Here is a 22,861-nt window from a genome sequence, read left to right on the forward strand (position 1 = left end):
TTGAAGGAATCCCTCACTCTGACTCTGCCAGTGAAGGTGAAATCCAATTTTTTTTTACTACCGGTTCTGTGGGCGTAGCGATATCCTTCCTCCTGGGGGAAGGATACTGCAAAATCCCCATTCCCTCCCCACTCCTGGGGGAAGGATATTGCAAAATCCCCATTCCCTCCCCACTCCTGAGGGAAGGATACTGCAAAATCCCCATTCCCTCCCCACTCCTGAGGGAAGGATACTGCAAAATCCCCATTCCCTCTCCACTCCTGGGGGAAGGATATTGCAAAATCCCCATTCCCTCCCCACTCCTGAGGGAAGGATACTGCAAAATCCCCATTCCCTCCCCACTCCTGAGGGAAAGATACTGCAAAATCCCCATTCCCTCCCCACTCCTGGGGGAAGGATATTGCAAAATCCCCATTCCCTCCCCACTCCAGGGAAAGGATACTGCAAAATCCCCATTCCCTCTCCACTCCTGGGGGAAGGATACTGTAAAATCCCCATTCCCACCCCACTCCAGAGAAAGGATACTGCAAAATCCCCATTCCCACCCCACTCCTGGGGGAAGGATATTGCAAAATCCCCATTCCCACCCCACTCCAGGGAAAGGATACTGCAAAATCCCCATTCCCTCTCCACTCCTGGGGGAAGGATATTGCAAAATCCCCATTCCCTCCCCACTCTGGGACCAGCCAGAGGTGGCATTTGCCGGTTCTCTGAACTACTCAAAATTTCCGCTACCGGTTCTCCAGGACCTGTCAGAACCTGCTGGATTTCAGCCCTGGTCTCTGCCCTCCCCAACTGAGACCCTTTGAAAAACAGGCTGTCCTCCACGTACGACCACAATGGAGCCCAACATTTCCGTTGCTAAGCGAGACAGTTGTTAAGTGAGTTTGGCTCCGGTCTACCCGCTGGCTTGCCACCATTCAGTGAATCCGGCTTCCCCACTTACTTGGCTTGTAAGGAAGTCGCAAAGGGGGATCAAGTGACCCCAGGACACTATGACCGTCGTAGATACGAATCACTTGCCCAGAAAGCCTGAATTTGGATCCCGTGACCACGGGGGGGGGGGGGGGCTGCAACCGCTGTTAAGTGTGGAAAAGGGTCCTGGGTCACTTTTTCAGGGTTGTTGTGACTTCCAACAGTCAGAACAGGACAGAACAAAATAAGAGACATCGAAGGGACCTTGGAGGTCATCCAGTCCAACCCCTTGCTCCAGCAGGACACCCTCGCATACCTCTTCAGGCAAAAGGCTCTTCTACAACTTCTGGAGGCCAGACGTTCCACGGATTAAACAAATGGGTGTAAATGGTCATAAATCAAGGACTGCCTGGATTGCACCCATCCAGAGCTCAGGGTGCTGGGTGACGTTTGCAGCCAGCGGCTCTTCCACCATTGGGGCAGAAGGGGGAAAGCACACCTGGCCCCCTATTTCTCTCTCCCCCTCTCCCCCTTCTCTCTCCTTCTGTCTTTTTTTCCCTCTCCCCCTCCCTCCCTGCCTTCCCCTCCCTCCCTCTCTCTCTCTCTTTTCTCTCCCTATTTCTTCCTCCCTCTCCCCCTCCATTTCCATTCCCCTCCCTTCTTCTCTCTCTCCCCTCTATTTCCCTCCCTCTCTTTCTTTCTCTTTCTCTCCTCCTCCCTCCCTCCCCTCCCTCTCTTTCACTCTTTCTCTCTCTCTCTTTCCCTCTCTCTCCCTTCTTCTCTCTTTCTGTCTCTCCTTCCTTCTCTTTCTCGCTTGTCTCCCCCTCCCTCTCTCTCCCTCCCTCTCTCTTTCTCTCTCTCTGTCTCTCCTTCACATTCGCTCCCTCTCTCTCCTCCTCCCTCTCTCCCTCCCTCTCTCTTTCTCTCTCTCCTTCCCTCTCTCTCCCTCTCCCTCCCTCTCCCCTCCCTCCCTCTCCCTCCCTCCCTCTCTTTCTCTCTGCCTCTCCTTACCTCTCCCTCTCCCTCTCTCTCGCCCTCCCTCTCTCATTCTCTCTCTGTGTCTCTCCTTCCCACTCTCTCCCTCTCGCTCCTCCTCCCTCTCTCCCTCCTCTCCCTCTCTCTCTCCTTCCCTCTCTCTCCCTCTCCCTCCCTCTCCTTCCCTCCCTCCCTTTCTCTCTTTCCTCTCCCTCTCCCTCTCTCTCTCTTTCTCTTTCTGTCTCTCCTTCCCACTCTCTCCCTCTCTCTCCTCCTCTCTCCCTCCCTCCCTCCCTCTATCTTTGTCTCTCTCCTCTCCCTCTCTCTCTTTCTCTCCGTCTCTCTTCTCTCTCTCCTTCTCTCTCTCCCTCCCTCTCTCTTTCTTTCTGTCTTTCCTTCCATCTCCCTTTCCCTCTCTCTTGCCCTCCCTCTCTCTTTGTCTCTCCTGTCTCTCCCTCCCTCTCTCTCTCTCTCTCTCACACACACACACACACACACACACACACACACACAGTCTGTGCCTCCTGACGAGCAACAACCGCAGCTGCACCCGTGAGGAAGCCTGACCCCGGTGACTCGGATCCCAGCCTCTCCCGAAACCTGCCCCCATCAGGGAAAACAAGACCCAAGAATCGAAAGTGATCTCCAGATGCCCTGCCCTCACTCCTTGGCGGCTCGTGGATTCGTTTCCTCTCCGCCTGGCAGCCCTTCGGATCCGCACATGGCCACGGAGGCCTCCAGCCCTCCCAGGGTCAGCTGCTGACCTCAGCGAGATCCCCAGGCCAGAAAAGCCGAGTCAGCCTCCGCCTGTGCGCTGAGAAGGTGCCAGGCAGGAAGGGGCCTGCGGAGGAGGAGACTGAGAAGTTCCTCCACTTGGGCCCACCGAGAGCAGTTGGTTGCTGTAGTTGAACTACCCTTTTTTTGGGGGGGGGGCCTTCTGGAGGCCCCCAGAGTTGGAGCCCCTCCCTCCCTCTTGCCTCGCTTTCCTGCCTCCTTCTCTGAGGGGCATGGCTCTCCAAACTTGTGGACTTCGATTCCCAGAATTCCTCATCCAGCCACGGACAGGAATTTCCAAACTTGTCCACTTTAAGACTTGCGGGACTTCAACTCCCAGCATTCCTCAGCCGGCCACGGACAGGGGTCTCCAAAGTTGGCCGCTTTGAGACCTGTGGACTTCAACTCCATGCGCTGGCCAGGGAATGCTGGGAATTCCAGCATTGACAAGTGGTCAAGTTTGGAGAGCCCTGTCCGCGGCCAGCTGAGGAATTCTGGGAGTTGAAGTCCGCAAGTCTTAAAGTCTTCTCGAGGTTGGCACGAGTTGCCAGTTCCACCACCAACTTCCTTTTCTTGCAAGTTCTCGTTTCTGCACGTTTGACCTCCGGTGCTTTGCTCTGGAGAAAGGCTGCACCCTCTGCAAAAATCTTGGCCCAGGATTTCTCCTTTCCCTTCCTTCTAAGATGAGCCCACCAGGATCTTGAGGTGATGGTTCTAAGCACGCTTGAAGGCTATGAGGCTGGGGAAGGAATGGTGGAGGTCCTCCCAAGTCAAGCTGGAATCCTTGTTCCTCCACCAAATACCTTCCAGTCAGTTCTTGACATCACCCCAAATTATTTATTCCCATCATCTTCTTCCAGGAATGTCTACATCTATGGCCTGCAGCTCCAGGATGTCCTGGCCGCTCTCCACCCAAGTTCTCAAAGTCCTAAACCTAGTTGAAAGTGGTCCATGTTGTCTATTCAGGTACAGCTGCAGTTCTGTCACTGTTTTGGGAAGGCAGGAGATGTTCAATATTTATTTAGTATGGTTGCACCTGTCCGGGAACAAACACCCTTCCAAAGAAGAAAGAAACTTCTGCGGAAGAAGAACATTTAGAAATGTTGACTTGGGGCATAGAATAGAGTAGAGTAGAGTAGAGTAGAGTAGAGTAGAGTAGAGTAGAGTAGAGTAGAGTAGAGTAGAGTAGAGAGGAGTGGAGTGGAGTAGAGTAGAATGCAGAGTCGAGTGCAGAATAGGGTAGAGTAAGTAGAGTAGAGTAGAATACAGAATAGAATAGAATAGAGTAGAGTAGAGTAGAGTAGAGTAGAGTAGAGTAGAATGCAGAATAGAATAGAGTAGAGTAAAGTGCAGAGTAGAGTAGAATGCAGAATAGAATAAAGTAGAATAGAGTGCAGAATAGAGAGTAGAGTAGAATGCAGAATAGAGTAGAGTAGAGTAGAATGCAGAATAGAAATAAAATAGAATAGAGTGCAGAGTAGAGTAGAGTAGAGTAGAATGCAGAGTATAGAGTAGAATAGAGTAGAATAGAGTAGAATGCAGAGTATAGAGTAGAGTAGAGAAGAATAGAATGCAGAATAGGAAGTATAGTAGAAAGCAGAATAGAATAGAGTAGGATGCAGAATAAAGTAGAGTAGAATAGAGTAGAGAAGAATAGAATGCAGAATAGAAAGTAAAGTAGAAAGCAGAATAGAATAGAGTAGAATGCAGAATAGAGTAGAGTAGAATAGAGAAGAGTAGAATGCAGAATAGAAAGTAGAGTAGAGTCGAAAGCAGAATAGAATAGAGTAGAATGAAGAATAGAGTAGTATAGAATAGAGTAGAGAAGAATAGAATGCAGAATAGAAAGCAGAGTAGAAAGCAGAATAGAAAGTAGAGAAGAGTAGAATGCAGAATAGAAAGTAGAGTAGAAAGCAGAATAGAAAGTAGAGTAGGTAGAATGCAGAATAGAAAGTAGAGTAGAGTAGAAAGCAGAATAGAAAGTAAAGTAGAGTAGAATGTGAATAGAGTAGAATAGAGTAGAGAAGAATAGAATGCAGAATAGAATAGAGTAGAATGCAGAATAGAGTAGAGTAGAGTAAAGAAGAATAGAAAGCAGAATAAAAAATAGAGTAGAGTAGAAAGCAGAATAGAAAGTAGAGTAGAATGCGGAATAGAGTAGAATAGAGTATACATACAGGTCTCAAAGGGTCACCCCTTCCAATATACACGACATAAACCTGACCCAAAAAATAGGCAGATACCCACATACACACACAGAGAGAGATGACCCAGAGAAACAACGCGGTCTAGTTCGGATGTCTAGACGTCCATGGCGAGAGAAACAAATCCTGAGGGTTTGCCAGACGGATGGCCTAGGGAGCAAAGCTGTTGCAGAATCTGCTAGTCCTGCTAGAAATAATTGTTTGGAAGACTTTCCAAGACATCCTCCGGAGCCCCCTCCCAGAGGGGAGCAACAGGAACAGACCATGAAGTGGGGGGGCTGTGGGGGGCCCTTTAACAATGCTTCGAACTCTAAGCACATAGCGCTTAGAAGCATGATCCTGAATAACCGGAAGCAGGAAGAAAGAAAAGTCAGGAAACGCGTTTAAATGTGTGAAGAGGAAAAAGCTGGCAGGCATTCTAAGGAGTAGAAGCGGGGGAAAGTTTGCCCTACAAAATTGAAGGGGTTGGAGAGCAACCGTCCCAATGAGGAGGAAGGTTCAAGAGGGGAATTAGCAGAGACTTGCTACATAAATACAAGAGGGCAAGAAGCATCCTTGATCCTCCACAGATACCTTGAAGTCAACTTACGGTACTTTCCAAAGTACCAGACAAGAAACAATGGAGGGAAATTGATCAAGGAGAGAAGCGAGCTGGATTTAAGGAGGAACTTCCTCACAGTGAGGACTATCAGTGGAACAGCTTGTCACCAGGAGTTGGAGGGGCTCCATCGCTGGAGGTTTTCAAGAAGAGACTGGACAACCATTTGTCTGAAACGGTAGAGAGTTTCCTGCCTGAACAGGGGGTTGGACTAGAAGACCTCCAAGGTCCCTTCCCAATTGGGTTATTCTACCCAATCTCTTCTTGAAAACCTTCAGTGATGGAGCGCCCAGAACTTTTGGTGGCAAGCAGTTCCACTGGTTAATTGTCCTCCCTGTTAGAAAGTTTCTCCTTAGTTCCAGGTTGCTTCTCTCCTTGATTAGTTTCCATCCGTTGCTCCTTGTCCTGCCTTCTGGTGCTTTGGAGAATAGGTTAACCCCCTCTTCTTTGTGACAATAACGTTATTCTATTCTATTCTATTCTATTCTATTCTATTCTATTCTATTCTATTCTATTCTATTCTATTCTATTCTATTCTATTCTATTCTATTCTATTCTATTCTGATTTTCTAGTCTATTCTAGACTAGATTTTCTAGTCCAGTCTACTCTTTCCCAGGAGAAAGGTGCCAGTCTGGGAAGATTCCTGCCTTACAGGCATAAAACAATAAAGTAGCTAGTTTGAACTCTGCCCATGGGGCACTGGTGGTTTGCCCCTGAAATGAGGACATGTTAAGCAGACCACAAAAAAGGCCCAAAGTGGAAATGTTTATCTCCACCACCAGGCCTCCTATTTGTGGGATTCTCAATGTTTGTGGAAGAGATTCTTGGCAGCTATGGGTATGATGAAAATAACAGAATAACAGAGTTGGACGGGGCCTTGGAGGTCTTCTAGTCCAACCCCCTGTTCAGGCAGGAGACCCTCTACCATTTCAGACAAACGGTTGTCCAGTCTCTTGTTAGAAACCTCCAATGATAGAGCACCCACAACTTCTGCAGAGGGCAAAGAAAATAAACAATGATGATTAGGGGGCTGAAGGCCAAAACATACAAAGAACGGTTGCTGGAATTGGATAGGTCTCGTTTAATAAAAAGAAGGACTAGGGGTGACATGATAGCAGTGTTCCAAGAGGGGCTGCCCCAAAGAAGAGGGGGGGGGTCCACCTGTTCTCCAAAGCAGGACAAAAAGCAACAGATGGAAACCAATCAAGGAGAGAAACAACCTAGAACTAAGGAGAAATTTCCCGACATTGAGGACAATTAATCAGTGGAGTGGAAGTTGTCTCCAGAAGTTTGTCTGGAATGGTAGAGGGTCTCCTGCCTGAGCAGGGGGTTGGACTAGAAGACCTCCAAGGTCCCTTCTGACTCTGCTAATCTGTTATTCTGGATGAGAGCCGTGGGCTCGGGGACTCTCCTTGGGTGGTCCGCTTCCCAGCCTGGGAAACAGGATGCCGGATTGGTCTGGTGCAGCTCCACCACCCTTATCTTCCTTGTCATCCCATCCCATCTGGTCCACAAGCATTAAGAGGATTACAGGAGACTCCAAGCCAAGAGAGATGGTAGCTACATGTGGCAGCACCCAGTTCCAAATCCAAAGGTTGGCCAATCTTCGGGTTGGGTCATTCCCCAAACTCTGCTTTACAGTCCCCACTTCCACTACCCCAAGTTTAATCAGGACGTGCCTAGATAAGTCACGGTTGATGCATGAGCTCCTTCAGTGGCCTCCTTCCTCCACCACTGGAGAACCAACCCCCACCATCATGCTGACCTCGAGAGACCAGATATACAATCACCGCCTTCTTCCTCTCCCAGGAACTGATGTTCAGAGAGAAGTATGTGAAGAAGCCAAGCATGGGATAAGAACTGCTGACTCTCCAAAAGGACTTCCTGAAAACGGAGGACAATAAAGCTGCCCCAAAGAGGAACCCACATTCTCCTCTGGACCCCACAGACCTCAGAATCATATTAGCATCCCACCTGGAGTCTCCAAGCATCTTTTGATGGTGTCTCCAACCTGAAACTGAGAGTTCCACAGGAGCCCCAGAGCAGGAGCAACTGCTCTCTTTGAGAAGGTAAGGTGGACCTTAGCTTCAGGTTCTTCTTGAGGTTGCCTAGACTAAGAGTCGCTTTGCATTTTGGGAAAGAACAGAACAGAACAGAACAACAGAATTGGAAATCTTGGAGGTCTTCTGGTCCAACCCTCTCCTCCAACCCTTAACCATTCCCAGACAAATAGCCAGTCTCTTCTTAAAAACTTCCAGTGATGGAGCCCTCACAGCTTCTGGAGGCAAATCATTCCAACGATTAATAGTTCTGTCAGGAAATTTCTCCTTAGTTCCAGGTTGCTTCTCTCCTCGGTTAGTTTCCATCTATTGCTTCTTCTCCTGCCTTCTGGTGCTTTGGAGAATAGGTTGACCCCCTCTTCTTTTGGGCAGCCCCTCAAATATTGGAAGACTTTCTATCATGTCATCCCTAGTCCTTCTTTTCTCCAGACTAGCCATGCCCAGTTCCTGCAACCGTTCTTTGTATGTTTTAGCCTCCAGTCCCCTAAACATCTTGGTTGCTCTTCTCTGCACTCTTTCTAGGGTCTCCACATCTTTTTAAAATCATGGTGACCAAAACTGAATGCAGGATTCCAGATGTGGTCTTACCAAGGCCTTATAAAGCGATATAAACACTTCACATGATTTTGATTCTATCCTTCTTTTGATGCAGCCTAGGGTGATAGTGCTGGCAGATAGTAACTTATTTCTACCTGATTTTTCTTCCATTATCCAAAGCTGGGTTCAAATCTCAGTTGGTCAGTTCTTCGCTGTGCCCTTTAGAAAATGGGAAGAAAGTCTGTTTAAGGAACCCTTGTTTCAACCAACCGACGAGTCAGCTTAAAAAACAACAACTGCAGACTGGAAAAAGGTCAGCAACCGCCGGGCACCAAAGGCAGAAGATAGCGGCAGGTTTCAGCACCTGGGCTTCGTTTTTAAGAAGATCTCCTAATTTCCTGATAAACAGGTTTCTCTCCCAGATAGGTATTCAGATCTGAGTTTTGAGCTGCAATGGGGAGGTTAGTCCACCTTTTCTCCACCTTAGCTGTATTAAAAGATCTGAGGAATTCTGGGAGTTGAAGTCTCAGAGTTGTCAAGATTGAGAAACGCTGGGGTGGACGGAAGTAGGATTTAAACTATTTCACAGAACACAATAAGAGAGTTGGAGGGGATCTTGGGGGTCTTCTAGTCCAGTCCTCTGTTCAAGCAGGAAATCTTATATTTCAGGCAAATGGTTGTCCAATCTCTTCTTTAAAACCTCCAGTGATGGAGCCCCCACAACTTCTGGTGGCAAGCAGTTCCACTGGTTAATTGTTCTCACTGTCAGGAAGTTTCTCCTTAGTTCTAGGTTCCATTTCTCCTTGATTAGTTTCCATCAGTTGCTTCTTGTCCTTCCTTCAGGTGCTTTGGAGAATAATTTGACCCCCTCTTCTTTGGGGCAGCCCCTCAAATATTGGAAGATTGCTATCATGTCATCCCTAGTCCTTCTTTTCTCTAGACTAGCCATGCCCAGTTCCTGCAACCGTTCTTTGTATGTTCTAGTCTCCAGCCCCTTAATCATCTTTGTTGGTATCTATCTACCTATCTATCTATCTATCTATCTATCTATCTATCTATCTCTATATATTTATTTATCTATCTCTATCTATCTATCTATCTATCTATCTATCTATCTATCTATCTATCTATCATCTATCTCTATCTCTATCTATCTCTATCTATTTATCTATTTATTTATCTATCTATCTCTATCTATCTATCTATCTATCTATCTATCTCTATCAAACTCTATCTATCTATCTCTATTTATCTATTTATTTATCTATCTATCTCTATCTATCTATCTATCTATCTATCTCTATATCTATTTATCTCTATCTCTCTATCTATCTCTATTTATCTATTTATCTATCTATCTATCTCTATCTCTATCTCTATCTCTATCTATCTATCTATCTATCTCTATCTAACTCTATCTATCTATCTCTATTTATCTTTATTTATCTATCTCTATCTATCTGTCTATCTATATCTATCTCTCTCTCTCTCTCTCTCTCTCTCTTTCTCTATCTCTCTCTATTTATCTATTTATTTATCTATCTATCTCTATCTATCTATCTCTATCAAACTCTATCTATCTCTATCTATCTATTTATTTATCTATCTCTATCTATCTATCTATCTATCTATCTCTATCAAACTCTATCTATCTCTATTTATCTATTTATCTATTTATCTATCTATCTCTATCTCTCTCTCTCTATCAAACGCTATCTATCTATCTCTATTTATCTATTTATTTATCTATCTCTATCTATCTATCTATCTATCTATCTATCTATCTATCTATCTATCTATCTATCAATTTTCTTACTTCTTCGTAGGGTTTATGTGTGTTTTTCTTCTAGCCAGGTTTTCCCTATGTAGCCAAGGTTTTTTTGTAGCTCCAGCTCAGTAGAATCTCATCTACTCGGTTCTGGGCTTTTTTCTTTTCTAACACCTAGCAAGCTCTCACTGCTAGGTGGGAGACCTAAATAGATCCATTTCTAGCTCGTTAGCTGTCATCAGTAGGCCACACCCATCTCCTCCCTGTAAAGGCACAGTATCAATTTTCTTACTTCTTCGTAGGGTTTATGTGTGTTTTTCTTCTAGCCAGGTTTTCCCTACGTAGCCAAGGTTTTTTTGTAGCTCCAGCTCAGTAGAATCTCATCTACTCGGTTCTGGGCTTTTTTCTTTTCTAACATCTATCTATCTATCTATCTACATTGCTAAACAAACTATATTTTATTCGTCATCCTCTCGTCCGTTTGGAACATGGTTTTGGGGGGGGGGGGAAAATCAGGAATCCCTTTAGCTCTTTTTCGGTCTAGCAAATTTTATGACTAGTCATCAGCTTTTGTGACCCGTGGCTTATAAAAACTGATGCCTTCTGATAAAATGTGCCAGTTCAAAAATGTCCTCTCCTGATTTTGGCGACCGTAGACTAAGCACAGCTGCCCTGCTCCAATGTCAGCCACGGCCAGAGACGTTAGGAGGAAACCACAAAAGCTACACACCGTTTTCCTAAACAAGCCGCCTTCTCCTCCTCCTGGTTCATTTGGATTGTGACTCCGGGCTGCAACCTTCAAACTTGACCTTGTGGGTCTGCTGGTAACCAAAGTCCCTTATCAAATTGGAGGGGTGGTTTTCTCCTTGAATTAAGAGCCCGGAGAGCCCATCCCTCTACACTTCGTCATTCTTCCCCTACTTTCTCAAGTAGATAGAAACTTGAGAAGGAGAAAAGCAACCTAAAACTAAGGAGAAATTTCTTGACAGCGAGAACAATTCATCAACGGAAGGGCCTGTCTTCAGAAATTGTGGGTATTCATCACTGGAGGTTTTCAAGAAGGAATTAGGCAGCCATTTGTCTGGATTGGTCTAGGGCAGTGTTTCTCAACCTTGGTAGCTTGAAGATGGGTGGACTTCAACTCCCAGAATCCCCCAGCCAGCAACGCTGGCTGGGGGATTCTGGGAGTTGAAGTCCACCCATCTTCAAGCTTCCAAGGTTGAGAAACACTGATCTAGGTTCTCCTGCTTGAGTAGAAGGTTGGACTAGAAGACCTCTGAGGTCCCTTCCAAATCTATTATTCTGTATTCGGCATTCAGTTCAGGAGAGTTCAGAGGAGAAGGGCTAAGGGTGGCAGGATAGCAGTCTTCCAATATTTGAAGGGCTGCCCCAAAGAAGAGGGGGGTGCAACTAGTGGTGGGATTCTACCAGTTCTACTCGGTTCGGGCGAACCGGTAGCGGCAGCATTGGGAGGCTCCACCCACTACTGCCGGACATCATCACGGATGCTCTGTGCATGTGCGGAGGTGGCGCGTGCTCAAATTTGCGAACCGGTAGTAAAGGTAAGTGAATACCGCTACTGGGTGCAACCTATTCTCCCAAGCCCCTGAAGGCAGGAGAAGAAGCAACGGATGGAAACCAGTCAAGGAGAGAAGCAACCTAGAACTAAGGAGAAATTTCCTGACAGTGAGAACAGTTAACCAGCGGAACTGCTTGCCACCAGAAGTTGTGAATGCTCCATCCCTGGAGGCTTTTAAGAAGAGATTGGACAACCATTTCTCTGGAATGCTATAGGGTCTCCTGCTTAAACAGGGGGCTGGACTAGAAGACCTCCAAGGTCCCTTCCACCTCTGTTATTCTGTTATTCACCCGTTGATGGAGCACTCCTGTTTCAGCTGGCTCCAGACTCTTCAGAGAGGGACTCTTAACAAGGATTTCAGATCAAGGGGTTATTCTCGGCTTGTAGGCAGCATCCTGGAGGTAGTTTTCCAATAAGGGGAACCATTACATTTTAATTACCTTAGATCAGTGGTGAAATCCAAAATTTTTTTACTACCGGTTCTGTGGGTGTGGCTTGGTGGGCGTGGCAGGGGAAGGATATTGCAAAATCTCCCTTCCCACCCCACTCCGGGACCAGCCGGAGGTGGCATATGCCGGTTCTCTGAACTACTCAAAATTTCCGCTACCAGTTCGTCAGAACCTGCTGGATTTCACCCCTGCCTTAGAGGCTGTGATTAAATGACATTTCAGATGTTTGAGGTTTTGTATGAAACTTTGTAGAAGTCTTTGGGAGGGAGGGAGATGCTCTGATTCTTGGGGGAAGGTGTGGGGCTGGGATGGGAGACTTGACAATGCTGTGGGGACCCAGAAGCTGCCCATGCCCACCATTGAGTCCAGGGAACAAAGGGATTGTGAGAAACAAACTTAGAGAATGTCATTTAATTGGGCTCAGCAGAAGTAGTCCCGAACTTATCATTTGACAATTGAGCCCAAAATTTATGTTAATAAGAGAGACAGTCATTAAGTGGGTTTTGCCCCATTTTGCGACCTTTCTTCCCTCGGTTGTTAAGTGAACTATGGCAGTTGTTCAATTAATCCCACGGGTTGTTAAGTGAATCTGGCTTCCCTCCTTGATTTCACTGATCAGAAGATCTGATATGAAGAACTATCATAACCGGTGTTGTTGTAGCTTCGAAGACTCACTAAACAGTCGTAAGTCAAGGATTACCTGTGGCCATTATCCAGAAACTCAGCAGGACTCCTTCCAGCTTTGCCTCTAACTATGCCTGGGTCTTGTTTCCCTCACTAGGTTTTCAGGGGTTCGACAGCCTCCGAAGTCACGATGAGCCTCCTCTTCCTCTTCTCCGTCTCATTTGTTGCGTATGTTTCCCCAGGTATGTTAGCCGAGTTTCTAAACAACCGTCTCGCTTAGCAACAGGAATGTTGGGCTCACTTGTGGTCTTAAGCCAAGGACTACCTGCATTGAGCACTTATGGGCCTTAGACTTGAGCCTTAGACTTATATGCCGCCATTGAGCCTTAGACTTATATGCCGCTTCACGGTGCTTCACAGCCCTCTCTAAGCGGTCTACAGAGTCAGCCTCTTTCCCCCAACCATCTGGGTCCTCCTTTGACCCACCTCGGAAGGACAAAAGGCTGAGTCAACCTTGAGCCCATCAGGATCGAACTGCAGGCAGTGGGCAGAATCAGCCTGCAATACTGCATTCTAACCACCGTGCCACCATGGCTTGATAGATAGATAGATAAATAGATAGACAGATAAATAGACAGATCGACAGATGGACAGACATAGCAACAGCACATAGACATTTTTTTTTTGGAAAAAATGTTTTTTTATTTTATTTTTTATAAATACGTTGTAAATTTACACTCTCTTATCCATAATTAATCTCACATATATATATATTTTCTAAAGAAAAAAAAATTAATTAGTTATATTCGGGGTTGCTCTTCTACCCTTTCTTCTCCCTTATTTTACAACAACCTTCTTCTCCTTCTTCTCTCTTTCCCTTCCGTGCCTTCTTCTATCCTTTTCTACTTTCTTCTTTCCTCCCCTCCTTCCTCTTCTCTACTTCCCCTTCCTTTCCCCCCTTCTCCTTCTTTCCTTCCTTTCTAACCTTCTCTCCTACTCTTTTTCCCTTCCCATTCTTCCTCTCCTTTTCCCTTTCTTCTGTTCCTCTCTCTCCTTCTCTCCACCTATCTTACTCCTCCTCTCTCCATTCTCTCTCCTTAGACTTACATACAGCTTCACAGTGCTTTCCAGCCCCTCTCTAAGTGGTTTACTAGAGTCAGTCTATTGCCCCAACAATCTGGGTCCTCATTTTACTCACCTCGGAAGGACGGAAGGCTGAGTCAACCTTGAGCTGGTCAGGATCAAACTCCAGGCAGTGGGCAGAGTTAGCCTGCAAAGCTGCATTCTAACCACCGCGCCACCACAGTTCACTGAATTAAGGGATTGAATTAACCCTTTCGCTGCTTATGCAATCTCTTGAAGCTGAATTAAAGAGAGAAGTGACGTCTTAAGCCCCCTAAATTAACCAAGTTTCAAATGAACCTGGCTTACTCCCATTAGGCCGAAGGAGCTCCCTGGCTTTACACATGTGTGAACCCAGCAATGGGTCAGTCAGACTGGTGGCCATGACATGTAACGAAAAGAAGGACTAGGAGTGACATGATAGCAGTCTTCCAATATTTGAGGGGCTGCCACAAAGAAGAGAGAGGGGAAGGGGGTCAATGGATGGAAACTAATCAAGGACAAATGCAACCTGGAATTAAGGAGAAACCTCCTGGCAGGGAGAACAATTAATCAGTGGAACTGCCTGCCACCAGAAGTTGTGGGTCCTCCTTCAACACTGCAAGTTTTAAAGAAGAGACTGGACAGCCATTTGTCTGAAATGGTTTAAGGTCTCCTACTTGAGAGGGGTTGGACTAGAAGACCTCCAAGGTCCCTTCCAACTCTGTCATTCTGTTCTCTCAGTTTCAATGCTCTCCTTCTCCTTGTTCTGCAGTTTCGGCTTCTTGGTCGGCCACTTATCCGGACAGTCTGAGGGCCACCAAGGATTCTTGTGCCGTGCTTCCCTGCACGTTCACCTTCCCCAACAGCGTCTCCGTCACAAATGGGATCGTGGCCATCTGGTTCAAAGAAGCGGATAAGGAGCCGATCATCGTTTTCCACTCCAACTCTCCGGAGACGGCCGATGCTCGCTTTCGAGGCCGTGCCGAACTGTTGGGGGATCCCCTTGAACGCAACTGCACCCTGGTCCTGCGACACTTGACGAAGGAGGACAGCGGCCAATATTCCTTCCGGTTCGAAGTTGTCAAGGCGAATAGTTGGACGGAGAAGAAGCAGCTCCAGCTGACCATCACTGGTAGGTGGTCTCCTTCTCCAACTACGAATGGAACCCAGCTCCCCAAACACGACAAACTCTCTGAAGTTAACTCAAAGTTAGCGCCTGCAGTATTGGTATTTATTTATTTATTTTTATTTTATTTCAAATTTATATACCGCACCTTCTCCCAAGGGACTCAGGGCGGTGTACAGCCAGATAAAAACATACAATACAAACATTAAGAACAATTAAAAGAATATATATTAATTTGGCCCCAATTTAAAATGACAAACCAGTTAAAAATTAAAAATTTAAAAATATGTTAAGCCAGCCTGGCTTGATGAATGGGAGAAGGTCAAACAAAAATATGTGAAAATACCAATATGGTTATCAACAGTGGAAGCTTTGATACACCCAAATGTTTTGAATGTTGGAAATATTCTTAGATATAAGGACTTACTAACAGATAAGGGGGATTTGAAAGGGAACGAGAGCTGGAAGAACAGGGGATTGAGATGGATTGGTATATGTACATGCAGATACAAACAAGATATGAAAAAGATGCTAAACTATATGGTTTTCACTTAGAAAAAACAGGGTTGGATGGGATACTCATGGGAACAGTGGATAAATTAATTAAAAAGATCTATAATTTTTTACTAGGCATCGAACTGGAGGAGGAGCAGGTAAAGGAAACAATGATAGCCTGGGCAAAGAATTTTGGACATTCAATAGATCTAGATAAATGGCAACAGCTATGGGAAAGGAATGATAAATTAACCATGTCCACTGCATATAAGGAAAATCAAATGTTTTATAGATGGCATATGCCCCCTGAGAAACTGGCAAAAATGTTTAAAGATAAGTCAGCTAAATGTTGGAAATGTCACCACTTACCAGGTTCTTATTACCATATGTGGGACATGTCCAGAAGCAAAAAATTATGGGAATACAATTAAGATATGGCTGGAAGAAATGATACAACAGCGTATTGGTTTAAAACCAGAACTGTTCCTATTGGGTATCCTACCAGAAAAAATTACCAAAGAAAATATCTAAAAAACGAGGACTATTTGTTATTTAGGCTGTGGCCAGTTTGCCTGGTTGGGGGTCACCAAGTGTATTGGACGACAGCTAGGGTCTCCAAAGGTGGCCACTTTAAGACTTGTGGACTTCAACTCCCCTGTCTGGGGAATTCTGGGAGTTGAAGTCCACAAGTCTTAAAGTGGCCACCTTTGGAGACCCCTGGACTACAGCATGGCCGATGGAGATAAGAGATCTTCTCCAGGCCATTCCGAAACTCATTCCTTTGCCCTGTTTCTTTCCTCAGATAGCCCTGATTCACCCACCATCGCTGTCCCAGGAGACCTGAGGGAAGGAGTCCCAGTAAGCTTCACGTGTTCCAGTCCATACGTCTGTCCCTACGACCACAGCTCTCTAAGATGGTTTGGCTACGACCCTGAGACCTCACGTGTCTCTGGAACAGTCCAGCTGGACACCACGGCAGCCGTCTCTAAGCAAACTCTCCAAACGACACTCACCTGGGAGTATCACCAACAGAAGTTGGCCTGTGAAGCATCGGTCGGGACCCAGAAGGCCAGAGGGGAAGTTACTCTCCATGTGGGACGTGAGTAGGACAGTCCCAACTGCTGGGATTCTCTCCACCTCACTTAAGAGGCATCACGGTCAGGATCCAACCCAATAAAGGACCTTCTTCCAAACTTTGAAGGCCATCACGCTGAAATGGGCTGAGCTACCAACTCAACCCTTCGCCATTAGTGTTTCGTTCCCATAATTTCAGCTCCCAATAATAAGGATATAAAGATAAATATAAACGTATAGTATTTATAAATAGAAATAAATATCAGTTTGGTTTAGTGTTGAAGGCACCAGGCTAGAACCAGGAGCTGGTGAGTTCTAGTCTTGCCTTGGGCATGAAAACTGGATGTATGATTTTGGGCCAATCACCAGGAGATGGTGAGTTCTAGTCCCGCCTTAGCCATGAAAGCCAGCTGGATGAATTTGGGCCAATCACCAGGGGACGGTGAGTTCTAGTCCCGCCTTAGGCATGAAAGCCAGCTGGGTGACTTTGGGCCAATCACCAGGGGACGGTGAGTTCTAGTCCCACCTTAGGCATCAAAACCACCTGGGTGACTGTGAGCCAATCACCAGGAGATGGTGAGTTCTAGTCCCGCCTTAGGCATGAAAGCCATCTGAGTGACTTTGAGCCAATCACCAGGAGACGGTGAGTTCTAGTCCCGTTTTAGGCATCAAAACCACCTGGGTGACTGTGAGCCAATCACCAGGAGATGGTGAGTTCTAGTCCTGCCTTAGGCATGAAAGCCATCTGAGTGACTTTGGGCCAATCACCAGGAGACAGTGAGTTCTAGTTCCGCTTTAGGCATCAAAACCAGCTGGATGACTTTGGACCAATCACCAGGGGACGGTGAGTTCTAGTTCTACCTTAAGCAAGAAAGCCAGCTGGGTGACTTTCAGCCTAATCCACCTCATTGGATTGTTGTTTTAGAGAAAATACGAGAAAGGAGTATTGGGTATGTTCGCTGCCTTGAGTCGTGTATAAAAATAGTAAAGGCAGGATATAAATAAAAATTAATAAATAATCAATCCCTAATTAAGACAGTTAATAAAGGTAGGAGTTGATGTTCAATGCATCCAGAGGTGAGGCTTAGCTGTCCAGGCAGCAGCAGGTAAATTCCTACCAAGTTACAGACGGTCCTTGACTTATAACAATCCATTTACTGGCTATTCAAACTTACAAAAGTGACCTAGGATCCTTTTTCACACCTACGACCCCGCTGCGGCATCCCCCTGGTCATGTGATCAAAATTGGCAACTGACCCACATTTATTTTCATTCATTTTCATTTCATTTTATTAGATTTGTATACCGCCCTACTCCCGAAGGACTCAGGGCGGTGAACAGCCATAGAATAAAACATATAAATACAAAATTTAAAATAGAGATAAAACAAATTAAATAAATTTGGCTGAACCATATTTAAAACCCCAATAATTTAAAACCAAATTTAAAATTACCATTTAAAAGAGGAAAAGTTTAGGTCAGGCCGGCTTGCTGGAATAGGAACGTTTTAAGCGCGCGGCGGAAGGTACGCAGATCCGGAATCCTCCGTATCTCCGGGGGGAGCTCGTTCCAGATCGTAGGTGCCCCCACAGAGAAGGCTCTCCCCCTAGGGGCCGCCAGTCGACATTGTTTGGCCGACGGCACCCGGAGGAGCCCCTCTCTATGGGAGCGTACTGGTCGGTGGGAGGCTATTGGTGGTAGCAGGCGGTCCCGTAAATAACCAGGTCCTAAACCATGGAGCGCTCTAAAGGTGATAACCAGAACCTTGAAGCGCACTCGGAAGATCACCGGGAGCCAGTGCAGCTCGCGCAGGAGAGGCGTTACATGGGAGCGCCACGTCGCTCCCATCACCACCCGCGCGGCCGCACTCTGCGCCAGTTGGAGCCTCCGAGTGCTCCTCAAGGGGAGCCCCATGTAGAGAGCGTTACAGTAGTCCAGACGGGAGGTGACGAGGGCATGAGTGACCGTGCGTAACGAGTCCCAATCCAGAAAGGGACGCAACTGGCGGATCAGGCGAACCTGATGAAAAATCCTCCCGGTCACGGCCGTCAAGTGCTCTTCTAAAGACAGCCGTGAATCCAGGAGGACACCCAAGTTGCGAGCCCTCTCCGTGGGGGCCAATGCTTCACCCCCAATAGTCAGCGATGGCACCAGCTGACTATATCGGGACGTCGGAAACCACAGCCACTCGGTCTTGGATGGGTTGAGTCTGAGCCTGTTTCTCCCCATCCAGATCCGTACAGCCTGGCTGGGGGATTCTGGGAGTTGAAGTCCACCCATCTTCAAGCTACCAAGGTTGAGAAACACTGGTCTACAGAATGGAAGCCCACCTTCATCTCCTTCTCCTTCTCTGCTTTTCCATCTTTTATTTCCCTTCCCTTTTGCCCCTTCCTAGATGCCCCCAAAGGCCTCCACGTGACCCTCAAGCCCCCCTCCCAGAACATCCGCGTGGGCGACGCCGTGTCTCTGATTTGCAACGTCAGGAGCAGCTACCCAGAACCCACGGCCTTCCGGTGGTTCAAAGATGGCAGCTCATGTGGGACTGAGGAAGTCAAGACCATCCGGAGTGCTTCCCTCAAGGATTACGGGCGCTACCACTGCGAGGCGGAAAACTCGCTGGGCAGCGGGGTGGCCGAAGGGGTGCCCCTCCCCATCTTCGGTGAGTAGTATCCACAACTGCATCTCAGCAGGTTACTGAAAAAAGGACCAGGTTGACTCAAAGGGTTCCCAACGCTCCTTTTTTCCAAATTTTATTTATGACTTAAAACTTAACCCTGTTTCCCCGAAAATAAGACCTCCCCTGATAATAAGCCCAATTGGGCTTTTGAGCACATGTGCTAAAATAAGCCTCGCCCCCCCCCGAAAATAAGCCCTCCCCGAAAATATTTAAACGCAGAGCTGGAAATCAGATAAGACGGCAAGAGGAGCTCCATCTTGATCCACACGCCCCAAAATAATAAGAGCTCCCCGAAAATAGGGCCAAGTGCTTATTTTGGGGTTCAAAAAAATATAAGACAGGGTCTTATTTTTGGGGAAACACGATACATGCTGGCCATATAAGTTTAAGACTAGCCAGGGGTGTCTAAACTTAGCAACTTTAAGACCTGTGGACTTCAACTCCCAGAATCCCCCAGCCAGCATGCTTTAAGATGTATGGACTTCAACTCCCAGAATCCCCCAGCCAGTATGTTTTCAGATGGGTGGACTTCAACTCCCAGAATCCCCCAGCCAGCATGTTTTCAGATAGGTGGACTTCAACTCCCAGAATCCCCCAGCCAGCATGCTTTAAGATGTATGGACTTCAACTCCCAGAATCCCCCAGCCAGCATGTTTTCAGATGGGTGGACTTCAACTCCCAGAATCCCCCAGCCAGCATGTTTTCAGATAGGTGGACTTCAACTCCCAGAATCCCCCAGCCAGCATGCTTTAAGATGTATGGACTTCAACTCCCAGAATCCCCCAGCCAGCATGTTTTCAGATGGGTGGACTTCAACTCCCAGAATCCCCCAGCCAGCATGTTTTCAGATAGGTGGACTTCAACTCCCAGAATCCCCCAGCCAGCATGTTTTCAGATAGGTGGACTTCAACTCCCAGAATCCCCCAGCCAGCATGCTTTAAGATGTATGGACTTCAACTCCCAGAATCCCCCAGCCAGCATGTTTTCAGATGGGTGGACTTCAACTCCCAGAATCCCCCAGCCAGCATGTTTTCAGATGGGTGGACTTCAACTCCCAGAATCCCCCAGCCAGCATGTTTTCAGATAGGTGGACTTCAACTCCCAGAATCCCCCAGCCAGCATGTTTTCAGATAGGTGGACTTCAACTCCCAGAATCCCCCAGCCAACATGTTTTCAGATGGGTAGCCATCAACTTCCATATATTGCAAGCATAACACCCAGTCTCTACTTCATCAATCTTGTCTCTATGGCCTACAGGGGATGATGGGAACTGAAGTAGCATGGACTCCCCTCCCCGTTCCCATTTCAAGATGGCGGTTCCCAGGGGACAGAGACCACGATACTAATTTAGATTGTGTTTAGTTTACCTGGTTGGCTGCCACCAAGTGTGTCGGACTACAGCAGGGTTCTCCAAAGTTGGCCCCTTGAAGACTTGTGGACTTCAACTCCCAGAATTCCCCAGTCTGGGGAATTCTGGGAGTTGAAGTCCACAAGTCTTCAAGGGGCCAAGTTTGGAGAACCCTGCTCTATGACAGCTTACAACCCCATTTTCCTCAACTTCCCAGCTGCCATGCTATCGGTCAGTCCTTCCTCCAGCATCCGAGAAGGTGAGCCGGTCACTTTGACTTGCGAGGTCCCTGGAGAAGACCAGCAGGAGATTCACTACAGCTGGTTTAAGAACAACATCTGGTTCAAGGAAGGCTCGGCCCGCATCCTGACCTTCCAGGAGGTGACCATCAGCGACACAGGCTACTACACATGCAAAGTCCAGAACGATAAAGGAAGTGAGACCTCTTCCGCTGTCAGCTTAACCGTCTTCTGTAAGTTTGGACCATTTCCCCTTTTATTTTGGTGTGTTTTGTCTTTGCAGAAACCTGGCTATCAAACACCAGCCCTTCGAGGTTAATTATTATTATTATTATTATTATTATTATTATTATTATTATTATTATTGATCATCGCACTGACTGTGCCAGATGTTCAGACTGGGTTCAGGGCATTTTTATCTACCTATCGCGTCCTTTCCCAAGGACCTGGGATAGGCAGATCTGGATGTTTGACGGTGTTACAGATATCGTCGCAGGATATTGCCAAAAACTCCACCAAGCCATGGTATGTTGCTGGCTTAATTAAACCAGGATTGGGGGCGTTGGGGAAACCACGGTTTGCAAGAAGGATTGTGAGGAGTGCATAGGAAACAGTTTTGCTTCAAGCAGAAAAGCAAAAAAAAAAAAAAACCGACAAGATAGGTTGGAGAGAAAATTTTTAGGCATCTGTTTATTCTTACAGCCTTTCTGCAGCTCCTCCCCCCCCCAAAATGCTTCAGGATCTCAGCTTATTTGGGGCGGGGGCTGCCTGCCACCCTATCTTGCCCCCTCCCAGGCAGTTTGGCAAAAGGAAGGCTGGTTTCCAAGGCTTCGGGGGGCTGTTAAAATGAGGAAGCCCACTCCTTCCGCAGCCCCCCAGTATGTAACATACATTTGGCGCCAGGAAGACGAATGGCTGCCTGTTTTAAATTACATTTACTGGGGAGTTGCTGCATCATAAGGCCAAATGAGACCCAGGATTCATTAGCTTTGCAGCCAACTGCAAAAATAACAGCAGGCTGAATTTCAGCCGTTTATCAGTGCAGGCGGAGAGATTTAAAACTTGGATGTTACTCATGGTTTCATGCTTCTGGGCAAAATTAACGCCTCTGCTACATGTCCTTAAAACCGTGTTTCTCAACCTTGGGAACTTTAAGATGTATGGACTTCAACTCCCAGAATTCCCCAGCTAGCATCTTTTTTTTTTTTTAAATTTGATTTATATGCCGCCCTTCTCCGGAGACTCAGGGCAGCTTACAATGCGCTAAGCAATAGCCTTCATCCTTTTGTATATTTATACAAAGTCAGCTTATTGCCCCCACAAACTGGGTCCTCAATTTACCTACCTTAGAAAGGATGGAAGGCTGAGTCGACCTTGAGCCTGGGGAGATTCGAACTTACAGTAATTGCAGACAGCTGGAGTTAAATTACAATGCATTAGTCTGCTGAGCTATCCAGGCTCCTACATCTTTAAGACGTATGGACTTCAATTCCCAGAATTCCCCAGCCAGCATGGTTAAGATATATGGACCAACTCCAGGACTTCTGGGAATTGAAGTCCACCCATTTTAAAGCCACCGAGATTGAGAAACACAGGTGCCTGGCTTTTCTTATCCCCTGGGACACAAAACCCATGATGCACCACCCTCTATTCAAGGTGTGCCCCCTTTGCAGGGCAGAGAAGGGCTTCCACGGCCCAGCCCAACCCATCCTTGCCTCCCGCAGATCCTCCCCGTTCGCCCTCCCTGGCCTTGTTCCAGGAGACCCAGAGGGGCCAGCTGGCCATTGTCCACTGCACGGTGGACAGCAACCCCCAGTCCACGCTGAGCCTTTTCCGGGACCAGCGACTCCTGGCCACCACCAGCTCCCACTCGGCGCCCAACCAGAGGATCGCCATCGTGGCCACGCGCAACTCCTTGAAGCTGGAGATCCAGAAGATCACGCCGGAAGACGAGGGCGAGTACCAGTGCGTGGCCACCAACAAGTATGGGAATGCCACCACCTCCAGCTTCTTCAGGAGCCAAAGTAAGTGTGTGTGTGTGTGTGTGTAGGGAGGGGAGTGTTGCAGTGCGTACAAAGCCTCCTTAGAAAGCCCAGACTTTCTCGGAGGGAACTTATAACACTTGCAGGGATTCACTTAACGACGGTGACGAGAAAGGTCTTAAAATGGGACAAAATTCACTTCATATATGCATGCATTCATTTATAAAATTATAAATTCTTATAAACATTTATAAATGCACTTAACAAAGTTGAGACTTTGGAAAAAGGGCAGGGAAGAGCAGCTAAGATGATTAAAGGCCTGGAGACTAAAA

The 22,861-nt window shown here is 46.9% G+C and overlaps 1 protein-coding gene across 1 annotated transcript in view; it reads left to right on the forward strand.

The window, feature by feature from the left end:
- Positions 1-7,466: 7,466 nt before the first annotated feature.
- Positions 7,467-22,861, forward strand: part of SIGLEC1 (sialic acid binding Ig like lectin 1) — a 45,340-nt gene continuing 29,945 nt past the window's right edge. Inside the window, 7 exon segments of the mRNA XM_070948570.1 lie at positions 7,467-7,536; positions 12,642-12,726; positions 14,361-14,720; positions 16,012-16,308; positions 18,679-18,942; positions 20,526-20,780; positions 22,272-22,571. Coding sequence (XP_070804671.1) covers positions 12,675-12,726; positions 14,361-14,720; positions 16,012-16,308; positions 18,679-18,942; positions 20,526-20,780; positions 22,272-22,571 — 1,528 coding nt within the window. The 5' untranslated portion in view covers positions 7,467-7,536; positions 12,642-12,674.

The sequence above is a fragment of the Pituophis catenifer genome, unplaced genomic scaffold (genome assembly GCF_029215685.1).
Source record: "Pituophis catenifer annectens isolate HBS135680 unplaced genomic scaffold, rPitCat1.0.hap2 SCAF_8, whole genome shotgun sequence".
Classification (NCBI taxonomy): Eukaryota; Metazoa; Chordata; class Lepidosauria; order Squamata; family Colubridae; genus Pituophis; species Pituophis catenifer.